We start from the raw sequence: 17,179 nt of genomic DNA, 5'->3' as shown, positions 1-17,179 counted from the left end.
GGCGTTGGAGAAAGCCCTGAAGTAAAACAGAGATGCCTGAGTGTGTGCTTAGGGGTGGAAGGAGGCAGAGCAAACCTCACTGTACCTAGGCCTGTCTGCCACAGCTGTGGATGAAATCAGACCCGAGTGAGGGGTTGTGATAAGGGGCACAAAACCATCCGCTGCAGAAGGGATAGAGTCAATTATTTATCCTGTCTTCACTGTACCTACTGTGCTTCAGAGTTACAAATATTTGACAAGGGAAAGTGTTTCTTTGTTTTTAAATAACGCTAGGTTTTTGGGTTTTTTTTTTTTTAATGTTGTTACTTATTTGGGGGAGAGGGGGAGAGAAAGAAAGAGGATTGGAAATGGGCTCTGCGCTGACACCAGAGGACCCGATGTGGGGCTTAAACTCATGAATTGTGAGATTGTAACCTGATAACCTGAGCTGAAGTCAGATGTTTAAGTGCCTGAGCCACGCAGGCACCCTAAGAGAAAGTTTTTGTTTTGTTTTTAATACTGATGGATCGGTTCATTTATTCATTCATTCATTTTATTTTTGAGAGAGGGCACAAGGTAATCCCTGGAGGGGCAGAGGGAGAGAGAGAGAGAGAGAGAGCACGCATGAGCGAAATGGGGTTTGAGTTCTACCTGAAGTGGGAGCTCACCCAGTGGGCTCAAACTCATGAACCATGAGATCATGACCTGAGCGAAGTCATGCTTAACACCTGAACCACTCAGGCACCTGAGAAAGTTGTTCTTAATAGAAGAACTCAAGCTAAAAAAAAAAAATAAATAAAAAATAAGGCATGATAAAATGAGAAAGTTAGTTTCAACCTTGAATGAAATAATGGATTTAGGTAGTGATCATTCATGATTGCAGCATCACAGAAAGACAGCTAGAGATAAACACATCTCCTTGCAGAAGTATAAAACACTGCTTGTGATAAATTATTGTATCTCCCCGAACAAACAACAAGAAAAAACAAATTGAATCTTCAGATCTAATTACTACATTTACAGGGGACAGAGGAGAATACTAAACAGCACCATGGGGGTGTAATTAGCAAAATCCACGCAGTGAAGAATCTATAGGACAAATGACAGGATTTGGGTTTTTTCTCCCCCAAATAAGTTGCAAGGGGGAAAAAAAAAAGAAACATGGGCTATGAGACTAGAATCATAATCAGCCAAATGCAGTGTATAGCTCTTTTGGGATACTGATTGAACAAATTTAATTTTTTTAAATTGTAGAACTGTGACTAGATATTTAATATTAAATTTTTGTTCATTTTTAAGGATTGATAATAGTATTTTGCCTACTTAATCATTTTAAAAGAGAGATGAATATTCATAAGTAAAAGGCATAAGAATGACAAATTTGGTGCAATGAGTACATTCCAGGAGACAGGCATTTGGAGTGGGAGAGAAGCATGGGTAGCTTCAATTGTCTTGTTCTAATTATTTGGGTGGTTGTGTTCCTAGATGTTTTATGCTTTATAATATAAAAATATTACATATCATTGTATATGAAATTCAACATACCAAACAATTACTGAAAATGACACAAAAGGGATACAGTGGATAAAATTCAGAATGAGTAATCATGCAGGATTTATGACCTGTCAAATAAATGGCAAAAAGAACTCTGCACGTATGTACATCTGGTTGGGATCTTTTCTTTCCTTCCCCTCCCCTCCCAAGCTCCACACCCAATGTGGGGCTTAAACTCAGAACCCTAGGTTCGTGAATCACATGCTCTATCAACTAATCTAGCCATGCACCCCTTAACTATCATCAGAATCCTGATACGAATAAGCCAGCTGTACAAAGATATTTATTAAACAACTGGAAATAGAGTGGATATATGATATCAAGGAATTTTTGTTAAACACTTTGAGGAGCAGTGATGGCTTTATAGTTTTTTTTTTTTTTTTAAGTTTTAAATGTTTTATTTATTTTTATTTTTTATTTTTTTAAATTTTTTTTTTTTAACATTTATTTATTTTTGAGACAGAGACAGAGCATGAACAGGGGAGGGGCAGAGAAAGAGGGAGACACAGAATCTGAAACAGGCTCCAGGCTCTGAGCTGTCAGCACAGAGCCCGATGCGGGGCTCGAACCCAGGAACCGTGAGATCATGACCTGAGCTGAAGTCGGACGCTCAACCGACTGAGCCACCCAGGTGCCCCTTAAATGTTTTATTTTTAAGCAATCTCTATACTCAAAACCCCTAAATGAAGAGTTGCGTGCTCTACCGACTTAGCCACCCAGCATCCTTAAAGATTTTACTTTTAAGTAATTTCTACACTCCATATGGGGCTTGAACTTAAAATCCCAAGATCAAGAGTTGTGTGCTCTACAGACTGAGTCAGCCAGTCAGCCAGTTTTATAGTTATTTAAATTTTTTTAATGTTTTATTTATTTTGAAAGCATGCACATGCTTTCATGAGAGAGGCAGAGGGAAAAAGAGGGAGAAACAGAATCTGAAGCTGACTCCAGGCTCTGAGCTGTCAGCACAGAGCCATATGCGGGGCTTGAACTCACAAACTGTGAGATCGTGACCTGAGCTGAAGTCAAAAGCTTAATGGGCTGAGTCATCACGACACCTCTATGGTTATTTTTAAACAAAAGTCCTTTTATAGCTGTTTACTGATGTACTTCTGCATGACAGGCCATGTAAGTGGAACTTGGCTGGTACTGGTTTGAATTATAGATAAACAAAATAAGGTGATCGTACTTAATAAATGAACCTGGTATGGCATATGGAGGTTGATATTTTTCTAGTTTTATGTAATTTTGAAAATTGTTACAAAATCAGTTTAAATCAGTTGCATTGATTACTAAAGATCTTGAAGATGCTCTTTGGAATCTATGGGAGCTTCTCTGTTGCTCCCTTATTCTGTAATTAAACTTGCTTCTAATAGTATTTTTTCCTAGTAAAGAGTATTGAATTGTCATTATAACTAATATTTCAAGCACAGTAAGCATTTTTGAAGATTTTTATCTCTTAGCTGAGAACTTAAACTTTACCTCATTTTTCCTTGTTGGGGGAAACCTTTAAATTCTGTATGATAAAATAAATTGTTAAGGCTTTTTTTTTTTTTTTTTTAAACAATAGTTGATTAAATGTTCTGGTTTTTCTCTCTCCTTATGAGGTGTAAGAAAATCATTGGAAATGCTAGTAGTTTCTGGTTAGCAGAGCTGTGAATTCTTGTGTTTTTCTTCCCCTTTATAGATGATAATAAATTCTATAATCTATATTTATATAGATTTAAGTATCAGTTGATTGTTTAACTATCAGTTGATTGCTTCTCAGGTGCCAAGCACTGTTCCAGTTTCTGAGAATGAGACACTCTAATTGGTCTCTGTTCTCAAAGTGTGTGTTTCCTATTGTTTTTCAGGTATATGTCAGGTGGAGGTAGAATACCAACTTAATTTGCTTCCTGATAGTTAAACTGAACTTTAATGATTAGGTAATCATACAGTAGATATGTATCAATATCTATTTTCTTGACTCTTAACTATTTAGGATCAAACCTAAATATAACGTAATGTTAAAAGCTGGGATGGGAGATGAGTGAAGCAAGTGATTGTATTTTTTTTTCTTTTTTAAATGGATGAACTTGACAGGGCCCCTGGGTGGCTCAGTCGGTTAAGCATCTGACTTCAGCTCAGGTCAGGATCTCTTGGTTTGTGAGTTTGAGCCCTGCTTCGGGCTCTGCACTGACAGAATGCTTCACATTCTGTGTCTTCCTCTCTCTCTGCCCCTTGGCTGCTCACATTCTGTGTCTCTCACTCTCAAAAATCAACATTAAAAAAAACAAAAAAATGAATGAACTTGATTTACTTATAGTATTTTTTCATAAAATCTAAACTTGTTTTATTTATTTGTTGGTTTAAAGTGATCTCTACATACAATGTGGGGCTGAGAGTCGTGACTGAGATAAAGAGTTGCATGCCCTACCAACTCAGCTAGCCAGGTGCCCTCTGGATTTACTTGTATTAATAGGGGGGAAAACCTAATACTGGGGGGGGGGGGAGGGAGAAAAGAAAAATCACTTGGAAAACTTCTATATAGCAAATTTATATGTAAAAAATGTGGAATGCTTCATGAATTTGCATGTCATCCTTATGCAGGGGACATGCTAACTGCTCTATTGTTTCAGTTTTAGTGTATGTGCTGCCGAAGGGAGCATGGATCACGCAAGTGATGGGGCTTTGTGTACAGCCGACCTGATAAGTACAGTGGGGTGGGATGGATTTTCTCAAGTACTCACCAGGTCAGAAGTTTGTTTTTTTGTGCTGGATGGTGAGAATTCATACCTTTGCTGGGACGCTTGTAATCTTGAGCCTTTTGACTCTTAAACTGGTAAGAAGGGAGCATGGGGTTAGGAGCAGAGTTTTAAATAAGTTACTGACTGATAAGTGGGAAAGAACAACTCTAGATGTGAGAACAGTAACTATATGAAAATAATCCTGATGTTTGTCTAAAATGAAACTTGAGAGAATCCGATAATGGAAACCGGACAGCCGTTTAGGAAAAAATTATTTTGGAGTAACTACCAATAAGTAAATGGATGTTGGATATACATTTTGAAGAATGCTTTGAGAAAACATGGCTAACGGATTACTTCTAATATACGAAAGATGGTATTCTATTCACAGAATTTCTTGGGAGCCCTGTGAGGTAGATACTTGTTTTTGTGATAAGAATAATTACCTGCTAGTTGACCTAAACTCTGTATGTACACTCACAGGTGTACTTGTGGAGAAAATTTTTGGTAATACGTATACCCACAAAAGAGTCCAATGGGGATGAATACTTAGTTACTTAAAACTGTGCTGCTAATTCTTACTGTCAGGTGCTTGAATGAAACTTAGTACTTGCATATGTGTAGTTGGATGTGTGTAGTAAATCTTAACTTCCTTGGTTACTCAGGATAAATAATTACATAATGTTGAGTAATATTTCTGCTGCCTACAGCAATATATAGCAATTGTGTAATCTGTGTATTACACATCTTAGTAGAGTATATTCTTAAAGGCTTTTATGGGAAATATAAAATTTATATATACAGAAGCAGAGCGAGCGCATGTGTCTTGCAGCTTTAACAATTAATAGCACATGAGTTACTATGAAAGAAATCCTAGGCTTAGCATTTCATGTGTAAATTCTGAGACTAAGGTGGTAGTTGAAATTTTTTTCTCTTAAATTGACCTGCTGTCTTACCATCTCTATGGTGTATTGTCCCGGATGATTGTGCTTTGCTTTACGGTCCCATAAAAATAATTTAAAACTGCTTTTTCTTCCTCCTTAGTTTACAAACAGGATGTACCTGAGTTGGGTTAACTTACATGTTGTTTATAGTTCCCTAAGGGATAGGTGGTATCTGGTGTTTGTTCTCGTGCTTTGAGGGGAATGCAAGAGACAAAGGACTAGGTTATGAATCTGATCTTGTGGTTTGCTGTGGTACCTCAAAATAAGTGGGTTATTTGACCAGGAAGGAAACTTCTAATTTTAGAAGTTAAGTAATTTAATTATTTCACTTGATATGTTAAGCCCAGTTGCTAATCTTTTTCTTTTTTTTTTTTTTAATATCTAGTTGACTATAAATTTCTTTCCCTTCTAAGGAGGTGATTTTGTGTGTGGCACCTATGGTACAATCTCACATAATTGATATCTCTTCCTCCCTTCCTCCCTCTGACAGCATTTAAAAAAGGGTAGAAGAAGAGAGGATATATACATTACAGTGAATATTGTATATAATCAATATTATGTGACCTACATATTTACATATGTGGGCATGTGAACTGAGGTCTTTTTTTTTTTTTTTTTTGGTATTGAGATAAGAAAATTTAATGAATCAGAGTGGTTAATAATAATTACACATGCAATGAGTTAAGCAGTATCCAAACGATTTACATACATAAAATACCAAAGAGTTTAATGGACAACACAAAGATTCATATATGTAAGATGCTGAGACATTTACAATTGTGTTAGGTGTCAGTAAAACCATGTAGTAATAAAGTATTTTGTATATATAACAAGTGAACATAAAGAATGCTAAATAACTCTAATAACAAGTTTGAGTGGGTAAGGAGACAAATTGACAGCATTTTTGATGAATAAAGACATGATGCACATTTCCAAATGGCAGCCAAAATAACCTCACTTGGGAAGGTTTTAGGCCTAACAAAGTCCATAAACTTGATGAAGGCAGAAATCTTAAATATATTTTTGAGTATTATGCAATGACAATAGAAACCATCAATTTAAGTGTAATCAAAAAGTAATATCTAGCTAAATGCATATTTCATTTAAGATCTTTTATATAACTACTAGCTAGAGAATTCAAACATGACTTTTTCCTTAAGTTCTTATTTTAATTTGAGTTAGTTAACATACAGTGGTAAGGTCAGGATTTTAATGGTTTTTTTTGTACCATGGAGTCCTTTGGTAGCCTGAAAGTTAGGGATATCTTAGGATGTTTTTCAAGGCATAAAATACATTGGATGATAGGAAGTTAATTATTTTGAAATACATTTAGTAAAATGTTAAAACTCATAGTTACAATATGTACTTAACATAGTAAGTTCTAGCAACATATCTAAGTTTAACAGTAATGGGTGTAGATGATAAAGGTCTGCAGCAAGTTATAGTGATACAAAAATATCTGATGTTAATGTCAAAATTACAAGTAGTGTGATTCTACTCAACTTACATGCCAACATTCATAATTAAAGGAGTGCTAAGTTTCATGTAGGGGATAGTGAAAAAATAAATCAGTGGTTTTTACTCCCCCTCCACCCATCCAGATTTCCCAAATCTGTCTATGGTCCCCTTGGCTGTGATCTCAGATTAAGAACATTTGTAGTACGGCCCCATAAATTAAAAATTTTTTTAATGTTTATTTATTCTTGAGAGAGAGAGAGTGAGCACAAGCAGGGGAGGGGCAGAGAGAAAGGGAGACAGAATCCGAAGCAGGCTCCAGGCTCCCGAGCTGTCAGCACAGAGCATAATGCCGGGCTTGAACTCCCCAACTGTGAGATCATGACCTGAGTTGAAGTTGGAAACCAACTGAGCCACCCAGGCGCCCCAGTGTGGCTTTTAAAATAAGCTGTAATAATCCAATGCTGCTGGATCTCCAAATGGTCTCAGTATGCATCCTGTGATTAACTTTGTCTCCTTTTTCCTTCTTTGGTTGTGTTTTCTTACTGCGAATTGCCTTGTAGTTAATGTAAATATTTTAAAGCATCCATGGTGGCTATTAATGTCTTTGGCTTTCATACTCTTTTTTCTTTTATAAAACATTTTAATTCTTCTGCAGGATCCGGAAACTTCAGATAAGGAATATTCCGCCTCACTTACAGTGGGAGGTAAGAATTTCTATATTTAAAGTTAAGATTTCTGTATTTAAGCTTATTGTTTTTAGTTTTTCGAAGGGTTTTTCTCGTTCCCTCAACTCTGGGTTGTGCTAAAACACAAAATTCTTCTCTCTTGTGTATGTCTTGCTGTGGGCTTTTCTCTGCAGGAGCATAGTGTCTCTTAAAAATCTGCTCATTAAAATAAAAAAAATCTGCTCTTTGATATACTTTAATGGGGTAGTTTTCCTCATTCAGTCCCATCCTAACAGAATCTTGTTTGGGATCTTTCTGATGAGTTCGCCAGTTATATTTAAATATGAACTTCCCTCCTTGGCACATTTTTTAAAGACACCTACCTGCTATTTATACTTTATTTTAAAATGTGAGCTCAGCTTTCTTTTGCTCAGATGGTGGCACTGTAGTAACTGTATAAACAAACCATTTAGCACAGTTGAATAGCCAGTGTCCATAATTGCCAAAGGATAATAATGACATCATGGTTAGAATTTGAGGTATCAGTGGTTGAAGAAATAAAATGTCTTTTGACTCTTGCTGATGATGGAACCTGAAAGTTCTTAAAATTTATTTGGGAGAGGGGCGCCTGGGTGGCGCAGTCGGTTAAGCGTCCGACTTCAGCCAGGTCACGATCTCGCGGTCCGTGAGTTCGAGCCCCGCGTCAGGCTCTGGGCTGATGGCTCGGAGCCTGGAGCCTGTTTCCGATTCTGTGTCTCCCTCTCTCTCTGCCCCTCCCCCGTTCATACTCTGTCTCTCTCTGTCCCAAAAATAAATAAAAAACGTTGAAAAAAAAAATTTAAAAAAAAATTTATTTGGGAGAGATGGTGCAGGGAAAACTCCTCAGTTTGCATGTATTTTTAATATAAAAACAAAGAGTAACTAGCTTTGTGTGTTTCATATTAGTTTTCTGAAATGACATTTGGTGAGTCAGTCACTAAACCAGAACCTTCACCAAAATGCAAAGGATGGTTGAAAGGTTTCTTTTATGGTCAATTAAGGTGTGTTGGTGTGAGGTATGATTCGTCCAATGTCCCAGTTGGTAACAAATCATTTATGCTCATGATATTTTATACAGCATTTATTTTGAGAACAATATAATTGGGTTTAAACTTTGCTGGAAGAGGTGGTTCTTTGATATATACTGAATATTTTCCAAGTTATATAATGTATAGAAAGTGTATTTTTGTAGATGGAAACAGTGACTTTTAAGATTAAACCTAATGGATTTTCCTGTTTTAGATTAACATTGGTTTAGGAACTTGAGTAGCTTGGAGCCTGGGTACCCAAATCAAGTGTCATGGTAATCAAGATTACTGATTGGATCCCCTTATTTTAACATGGGCCATGTTAAATATGAGTTTCTGTTTGAGAACTAAATCTGGTGTAGCTTTCAATGAAATCGTCAAAATGGTAGTCGTCAATTTTAAGTGAGTGAATATTGGCGTACTAGCATATCAGCTGTAGGCAAGTGGCAGTTCATTCATAACATCTCTTCAAATTTAGATTACAGTGACTTCTGAAGCATTTACTTTATTGTATTTTTGGTGGCTTCTCAAGCTTTTAGTTTACTGTATTATTTCTCATTCTGGATAAAATTTAATTTATGAGAATGAATCTTTATTTGCCATGTACAACTTTTTCTTTTATATTTCATTTTATCCTCCCACTAATCTTTTGAGGTAAGGTGAAATTGGAGATGTTAACTCCATTTTCAGATGGACAAATATGGGCACAGGATTCAAAGAATTAAGTAGGAATGAATACTAAATTGTAAGCTTGGAACTAGACTTTGAAACTCTTGACCTTTGACCTCTTACATTTTTTAAAAATGTTTGAAATACTGATAAAACCAATTTGGTGAGGAATAGAATGAGTTATTGTGATGTTTCCTTTCCTTGAAGACTTGAATGAACACCATCTGTTACTTCCTTTTTGACATGAGTCACTTTTTATAACGTTTTATTTGTACATACTGAGTATGGTGTCTGTCTTGTGCCAAAGCCTTATCGTAGGCAGTGATAATTTTGGATTTAAAAGTCCAGATTGCCTTTATAATGGAGGGGTTAAACTTTGAATCCACTCATTAATCTTAGTTTCACTGATAATGGAATGGCCAGATGTTGCATACTTCCTGATTTGATGAAATAGCAAATACACAGAAACACGGGTGAAATATTCTTGTCTAAAAAATAGAGATTTGACTGTATTCAATTTCAGTCTAACTTTGAATTACCAAAACTAGAGAGGATAGAGGCACAACTTTAAATGATGCCACGAAGAAACAACTAGTCAAGCCCAGAATGTGAGACATTCCACAGGACAAAAGATACTGTTCCACTAGTCAAACAATGGCATGTTAAAACGGAAGGCAACTGGTAAGGAATAAGTCTTAAAAGGATAACAAAAAAGCAAGTGTATACTTAGAATAAGTGATTGGTGAATCATGTAAATAGTCCCTTCAAGCAGTGTGAAGTATTTAGAAAAGCCTTAGTTTTTTTTGTAGGTGGCCTTTGGGGTCAGACTTGGAATTGTATCCTAGCTTCACTACTTTATAGTTGTGTGATCTCTGAGCAGGTTTTTCTGAGCCTCATTTTCCTAATTTCTAACATCAGGATGAGGATAGTAGCCACCTCATTGGGTTGCTGTAATCCTTTATGGGTTGATGTACACTAAAGCCCTTAAAAAGTGCTTGATATGTATAAATGCACGCTACATTTTAGCTAGGAAATGAACAACAAATTCACCTCCTCTTAACCTTGAGTTCTGGTGCTTATCTCGGTCAGGTCCAGACTGGAGCCAGCAAACGCTAGGTATTTCATCAGGGGAAATTTAATGTAAAGAATTACACAGGTGCTGGAAGACTGCAAGGGAAAAAAGAGGATCCAGAGGCGGTGGCTGCAGGGAGTAGTTACCATCCTGAAGGCTGAGGTGTCGAAGCAAGAAGTTGAGATGATTAGATCTTTGTAACTTGGAAAGAGAGCCCTGAGTAGTTGAGACTCTGAACAAGGGTTGTAGCTGCTCCCTGGCATAGGGGAGAAAGAAGGGAGGTGATAAAGCTGGTTTTAGGAGTGCCCATGGCATTTAGAGACTGAAACCCACTGCTGATACGAACTGCTGACAAATGGGGGAAGAGCCTGTCTTATCTCCTCCATTGTCTTCCAGTCTGTGAAGCTAATGGAACCATAGGCAAAGGAGTGCTTTTATTTTTATTTGTTTTTAATTTTTTTTAATGTTTATTTATTTTTGAGAGAGAGAGAGAGAGAGAGAGAGAGAGAGAGAGAGAGTGTGTGTGTGTGTGTGTGTGTGTGTGTGTGTGTGTGTGTGTGTGTGAGCGGGAGAGGAGCAGAGAGAGAGGGAGACACAGAATCCAAAGCAGACTCCAGGCTCTCAGCTGTCAGCACAAAGCCTGACACAGGGCTCGAACCCACAAACGAAGATCATGACCTGAGCCGAAGTTGGACGCTCAACCAACTGAGCCACCCGGGCGCCCAAAAGGAGTGCTTTTGAAGAGTGCAGAGTCCTAAGCTCAGCATTGAAAAGTTGAAAGGTGGACCTGGAACCAAGAGCTTAATATCCAGCCAGAGTTCTAACCCACAAGTGAAATTCCTCCCCTGTTCTGCCAGTCCTGTTTTAAGCCATTTTCTGTGAGGTCACTGCAGAGGTGACAGAATCTGGGACCTTGGTAGAAACACTGGATGTGATGCTCTGTGGCATTTTATTAAATCCGTTGCTGGATCATTAATTATTTTATTCCATTATGACTTTTTTTTATATTTGTGTTCGTGTATTTTTTATTTTTTCTTTATATTGCCATATACTGAATGATCAGAAGGGGATTCCTTTCAAGTTCTCTGTGTAGTGCATCTTGCATCCTGGGTATGCCAGGCAGAGGTTAAATGGTTTCTAACTATGTAGTTATGGTTAATGATAAAGCACTTAGGGGCCCTGGATTGGCCAACTGTTTGACTGCTTAAGTGTTTTTGGCAGATAAAAATATGAAGAAACTAACTTTGTGAAGGACCTACTGCTGGAGAATTAGGTGGTTTTGTTTTCCCCCCAGTATGTGGAATGTAGCAGTAGAAGGGAAATAGAAGAAAATTTTGTTTCTCCACCTCCAATCCCCTTGCTTGAGATACTTGGAAGATTTTTGGTGTGACCAAAATGCTAGAAGGGCCACATCTACAAAGAGTCCTGATGGCCTACAGACCTGGGTCCTCAGATGCCCAGAGGGACGTGGACATGAGTGCTAAGGATTTGAGGGGATGCCTTCTTGGACAAACAGCATGGAGGTGTGGGATTGTTAGAGTCCCAGCAGAACCCCGGACTTTAAAAGCCTTTGAGAACACTCGGTTTCTTCTTACTCAATGTCTCAGATGGGCCCCATTTCCTAAATTTAAAGAATCTTTCTGCACTTAAAAAAAAAATTGCCAAAGCCTCAGGAAAGGACTTTTCAAGGAGAATTTTTTTCCAATTTCATTGTCTTACTACTGTCCAATCTAAATAATCAAAATTCCTAATAAGTACTCACAGAACTCCAAAAAGGAGTACCTTCTCTGAAAGAAATGTAAGACTCAATAATTATGTAAATGAAATGTTTTAAAGGTTGAGTTAGGTTCTCATTTTGGGGTTGGGCAGTAATAGTAGAATGATGTTCCCAGAGTTACTGGTTTACTGTCTGGGAAAACAGTCTGCGCTACAGTTAGTTGTCTTCATCTGAGGTGTTGTACATGACGATACCCTGACATTGGCCATGACTGAAGACACTGTATTTTCTAAGGCAAAGATTTGAATATGTATGTGGTCTGACAAATACTTAGCAGGATTGCATACTTTGAAATCACAGTCTTGGTAGAAAATCCAGAATGTATGCTGGCTTTTACCTCAGGGATTGGATATCCAGTTTTTCCTGGACTTAACTGAGCTGGGAAGATGAGTATCTTGAGAAGAAACTAAAGAGATTTCCACAGCGTAAGGTCTGTTTTTGCCATGTGTGTAGTCTGGTGTGATTGAATAAAGGAAGCAGAAGCTGTCTCGCAGGCTAAACATAGGGGATTAAAGGGAGTTTCTTTATAACTAAAAGCATCCTGCATTTGCATCCAGTCTTCCGACATTTATGAGTTGATCTCAGGTTCTTGACATGGAAAACAAGTAACTATTATACTAAAAATGAAAAACCAAAGGTGTAAGTTGGAATATGCAGCATAAAATACGGTTTTCTTCTCCGAGCAGAGTTCTTAATTTTATCTTTCAGAGGTCTTTGTGGTCCTTCATATGAGCTTGAAGCAATTTTTTGGAAGTGAGTGTATCTTGTAAGAAATCTTAGGAGGCTCTGCTTTTGTAGGGCCACAGCACTGCCTTAACAGAACACTTTAGTGTTTGGCTAGTTTGTTTTGAGCCTCATTCCTAGTGACCAGCTTTGGAAAGTTGACTTCTAGGGTAATAGGGAGTGTTAGAACTTTATAGGCTTCCTTCATGATGAAAAGAAGTTTATTCCTTTGTAGTTGGGTGGTGGGGAGTGTTGGGTTAATAGTAAGATATAGTAGGAGGATGTAGCAGAACTTCGAATAAATTACATTCATGTTAGTAGTGTCTATTGTGTGGTAGAAGGGCTAAAGCTTTAGAGAGATGCCTGCATTTCAGACCACAATGAAAGACCTACTCTACTATAAACAAGGTAGAAACCTCAGAAAATGGACCTTTTGTGAGCTGAGGCAAGTACTGCAGAATGGAGAAATTCACATTGCACTTAGAAGAATGCTTAATGGAGGCAAGTTGTAGAGTCAGAAATTTCCATAAGATTAGCTTCCATTAGCTTTGTAAAGCTAGTAGCATCTCAGTGAAGTCTGTTACTTTCTTTCCGTATGGACTCTGAATGTAGTAAGAAAGAATGATTACAGTAGGACACCTTGGCTGTTCTACTAGGAAGTAGAAATAGCAGTATTGTTAAGCTAGGCTCTAGCAAAAGGGAAACCAAAGGAGTCTTCATTGAGAAAGAAAAAAAGAAGTAAGCAAGAAAGTAGTGATGCCATGTTATCTAGTCTGGGAGGAAGACAACAAAGCTGTAGCATAGTTACCTAAAATTGTTCAAAAAGAGCCCTTATAGTAAGCCTTGGATGAATGTGTCCTGAGAATTGGAAGACTGTCTTGGAGATGGAGGGAGGTGGGATGACTTCCAAGTAAAGAGATTTAGGCCAAGGCCCTGGATGGAGTCAGTCAGGCGAAGTCCCTGGTGGATGTGTTTAGCAGAAGGAATTGTGATTCATCTTCATATGTCCAAGTGCTGATGTGTGTTTGGTGCTCTGGTCAGATGGTGTTTGGTCCATGGTGAATACGTGAATTAATGATGAGCAGAAATTGGATGAGACCAAAGCATTTAAGCATAATTGACAGTGAAAAGCTAACAATACAAGATACTCAAACAGAAAAATACCTCTCTAGACACAGTGGGGTTGACATTAGCCATGAACTGAAGGAAAAGTCACAGGAGGTGTTGATGTTGATTATTACAAATAACCCATTTAAATGTTGGCTTTTGCAGCAGATATCTTAGTGTTGTAAATAAAGTAGTAGTAGATAAGCAGTGTTCTCTTGGTAGGTGATTTTCAGGCTTTTCTCTTTTCTTCAAAGCACATGGTATGGCAGAATCCTGGTGTACGAATATAAAGACCGAGCTTTTCAAAGGTGGCATAGAACCTTGTCTGCTGGTTCCCTCTTTGGCCCCTGGGGAAGTTTTGTGGGACTGTTTGAAAATCACTATGACAATTAGTATGAACAGTTGTTAGAGCTAGTTGATCTCTACCAAATTTTGAAGGCCCATAAGAGGCAAGTGGAGACCGTTGACACAGACAGGTGATCTTTTTTCCACCACAGCCTGACTCTGAGTACTAGCCTATATAAATAGCTGACACTTATTGAACACTTACATGGTAGGTGCTGAATTAACCCGTTTTATCTTCACAACAGTCCCATGTCCCCACTTTACAGATGAGGCAGCTGAGGTACAGAGAGGTGAAGTAACTTGCCCAGGGTCACGCAACTGGAAAGTGGTAGAGTTTCTGCTCTTAATCAGGTTACTCAAACAGAACACTTCCCCCAAAAGGTAAGTTTCTCTTTCTTACAATTATCATCATTTATTTGCTTTCCGCATGCCTCTGAAAGTGTGACAGTGAACTCAATAGAAAAAGGATTCTACCAGGCTTGGAGGAAATATATGGTGATGAGTGATGAATGGGGTTGAACGGCTTATTTGAAGAAGTTACTGGTAAACTTTTAGAGAACCGTGGACAGCGGCGTTCTTTATGCATCAATGCTCTGGGATGGGTTGGACTTGGCCTCATTAGAAATGACTTGGTGTGAGAGGCACGCAGGGAAATGTTACAGGCATACAGGCAGAGTTAACCTATTGCCTGTATATGGACAGTATTTGAGGCAAGTATTTCTGGTCCCAAGGTTCTACCTCCCTGTGTTTACCAATGTCCGTGCACTATGTTGCCTGAACTTGTGTCCTGTGGTTCCATGGATCTTCTGAGATGGTTATCTCAAAGGTTTCTAGGCCCTTTATTTAAACCTTTATTTAAAGGTTTATTTAAATAATAAATTAAACCTTTATTTAAACAATATCAAAAATAAAAATAGGCTAGTATGATAAGGCACCATGTTTTCTGACCTCAGGGTCTTTGTATGTGCTATTTCCTCTGCTAGGACAGTCTTCACTGGACTCAATGTTACTTATTCTTAGACTCGTGTTCCCAAATTCTGCTGTGCGTTAGAATTATCTAGGGAGCTTTAAAAGAATTTTGATGCCCAGACTTGATACCCAGTGTCAGCCATTGTTAATATATGGTGAGCCAGTCCTGTTTTGTTGATAGCTCTACTCTCTTCACCCTTTTCCAGATTATTTTGAAGCTAGACATGATGTGATTTCATTTAGTAAATACTACAATATGTATCTCCAAAAGATAATTTCTCTCTATTAGTTGACTAGGGCTGCTGTAACAAAATAACCACAAATTGCGGGACTTAACAGAAACTTTTAATGTCACAGTTCTGGAGGCTAGAAGTCTAACAAGGTGTTAGTGCACTTGTATTCTTGGGAGTGCTGTTAGGGAAGCATCTGTTCAAGGCTTCTCTCTTCTAGTAGTTCCCTGGCTTGTGGTGGTGAAACTTCAATCTTCATGTGCTATTTTTGCTGTGGGTATGTCTGCGTTCAAATTTCTCTTTTTTAGTATTTTATTTATTTTTTCAATAATGACACAATTGTCATTTATTTATTTATTTATTATTTTATTTTATTTTATTTTTTAAATTTACATCCAAGTTAGCATATAGTGCAACAATGATTTTAGGAGTAGATTCCTTAGTGCCCCTTACCCATTTAGCCCATCCCCCCCTCCCACAACCCCTCCAGTAACCCTCTGTCTGTTCTCCATATTTAAGAGTCTCTTATGCTTTGTCCCCCTCCCTGTTTTTATATTATTTTTGTTTCCCTTCCCTTATGTTCATCTGTTTGTTCTCTTCAAGTCCTCATATGAGTGAAGTCATATATTGTTTGTCTTTCTGTGACTAATTTCACTTAGCATAATACCCTGTAGTTCCATCTGTGTAGTTGCAAATGGCAGGATTTCATTCTTTTTGATTGCTGAGTAATACTCCAGTGTGTGTGTGTGTGTGTGTGTGTGTGTGTGTGTGTGTGTGTACACACCACATCTTCTTTATCCATTCATTTGGGCTCTTTCCATCCTTTGGCTATTATCGATAGTGCTGCTATAAACATTGGGGTGCATGTACCCCTTTGAAACAGCATACCTGTATCGCTTGTAGTGCAAGTAATTTCTCTTTTTTCAAAAAGTTTATTTATTTATCTTGAGAGAGGGATAGTGGGACAGGGGCAGAGAGGGAAGGAGAGAGGAAATCCCAAGCAGGTTCTGCACTGTCCATGCAGAGCCTGATATGGGGCTCGAACTCACAAACCATGAGATCATGACCTGAACCAAAATCAGATACTCAACTGATTGAACCACCCAGATGCCCCCAAATTTCTCCTTTTTTGTACATACACCAGTTCTATTGGATTAGGATCCGCCCTAATGACCTCATTTTTTTTTTTTTTTTTTTTTCTGTTTCGTTTTGAGTAAGCTCTATGCCCAATGTGGGGCATGAACTCATGACCCTGGAGATCAAGAGTCACATGCTCTACTGACTGAGCCAGCCAGGTGTCCCCTAATGACCTAATTTTAACTTGATCTCTATAAAGATGTGGTCTCTAAATATGGTTACAGTCTGAGGTACTGGGAGTTAAGACTTCATCATATGGGGGCGCCTGGGTGGCGCAGTCGGTTAAGCGTCCGTCCGACTTCAGCCAGGTCACGATCTCACGGTCCGTGAGTTCGAGCCCCGTGTCAGGCTCTGGGCTGATGGCTCAGAGCCTGGAGCCTGTTTCTGATTCTGTATCTCCCTCTCTCTCTGTCCCTCCTCCGTTCATGCTCTGTCTCTCTCTGTCCCAAAAATAAATAAACGTTGAAAAAAAAAAATTAAAAAAAAAAAAAAAAGACTTCATCATATGAGTTTTGAGGATACACATTTTAACCCATAAGAGTCTCTTAAAAATTCACATACTAAATGTATAGTAACTGTAATATCTGATACAAATCTAATCGTTTGTATTTAATTATGCCAGTTTCTAAAAGGTTTGTTTGAATCAAGTTCTAAGCAAGACTTTTTTTTTTTTATGTTTGTTTATTTTTGAGAGAGACCAACAGGCAGAGAGAGAGGGAGACAGAAAATCTCAAGCAGGCTCTGCCGTCAGTGCAGCACC

The 17,179-nt window shown here is 38.1% G+C and overlaps 1 protein-coding gene and 1 non-coding gene across 6 annotated transcripts in view; one reads left to right on the top strand and one right to left on the bottom strand.

The window, feature by feature from the left end:
* Positions 1 to 17,179, top strand: part of IGF2BP3 (insulin like growth factor 2 mRNA binding protein 3) — a 154,705-nt gene that overhangs the window by 41,567 nt on the left and 95,959 nt on the right. For 4 of the 5 annotated variants that reach the window (XM_053898193.1, XM_019443597.2, XM_019443600.2 and 1 more), the window contains exon 3: positions 7,314 to 7,362. The exons of the other annotated variant lie outside the window; for it this stretch is intronic. In XM_053898193.1, the coding sequence (XP_053754168.1) occupies positions 7,314 to 7,362 (49 nt within the window). The remainder of the gene's footprint in view (positions 1 to 7,313; positions 7,363 to 17,179) is intronic. 5 annotated transcript variants of the gene reach the window in all.
* On the bottom strand, positions 4,075 to 4,178 carry LOC128775745 (U6 spliceosomal RNA). Its single transcript, XR_008420725.1, has one exon. It is a non-coding gene; the product is annotated as a U6 spliceosomal RNA (small nuclear RNA).

Source organism: Panthera pardus, unplaced genomic scaffold, assembly GCF_024362965.1.
Source record: "Panthera pardus isolate Hobbes unplaced genomic scaffold, ASM2436296v1 HiC_scaffold_8, whole genome shotgun sequence".
NCBI classification, from domain to species: Eukaryota; Metazoa; Chordata; class Mammalia; order Carnivora; family Felidae; genus Panthera; species Panthera pardus.
The sequence above is the reverse complement of the archived record's forward strand: the minus strand, read 5'-3'. Positions and strand labels throughout refer to the sequence as shown.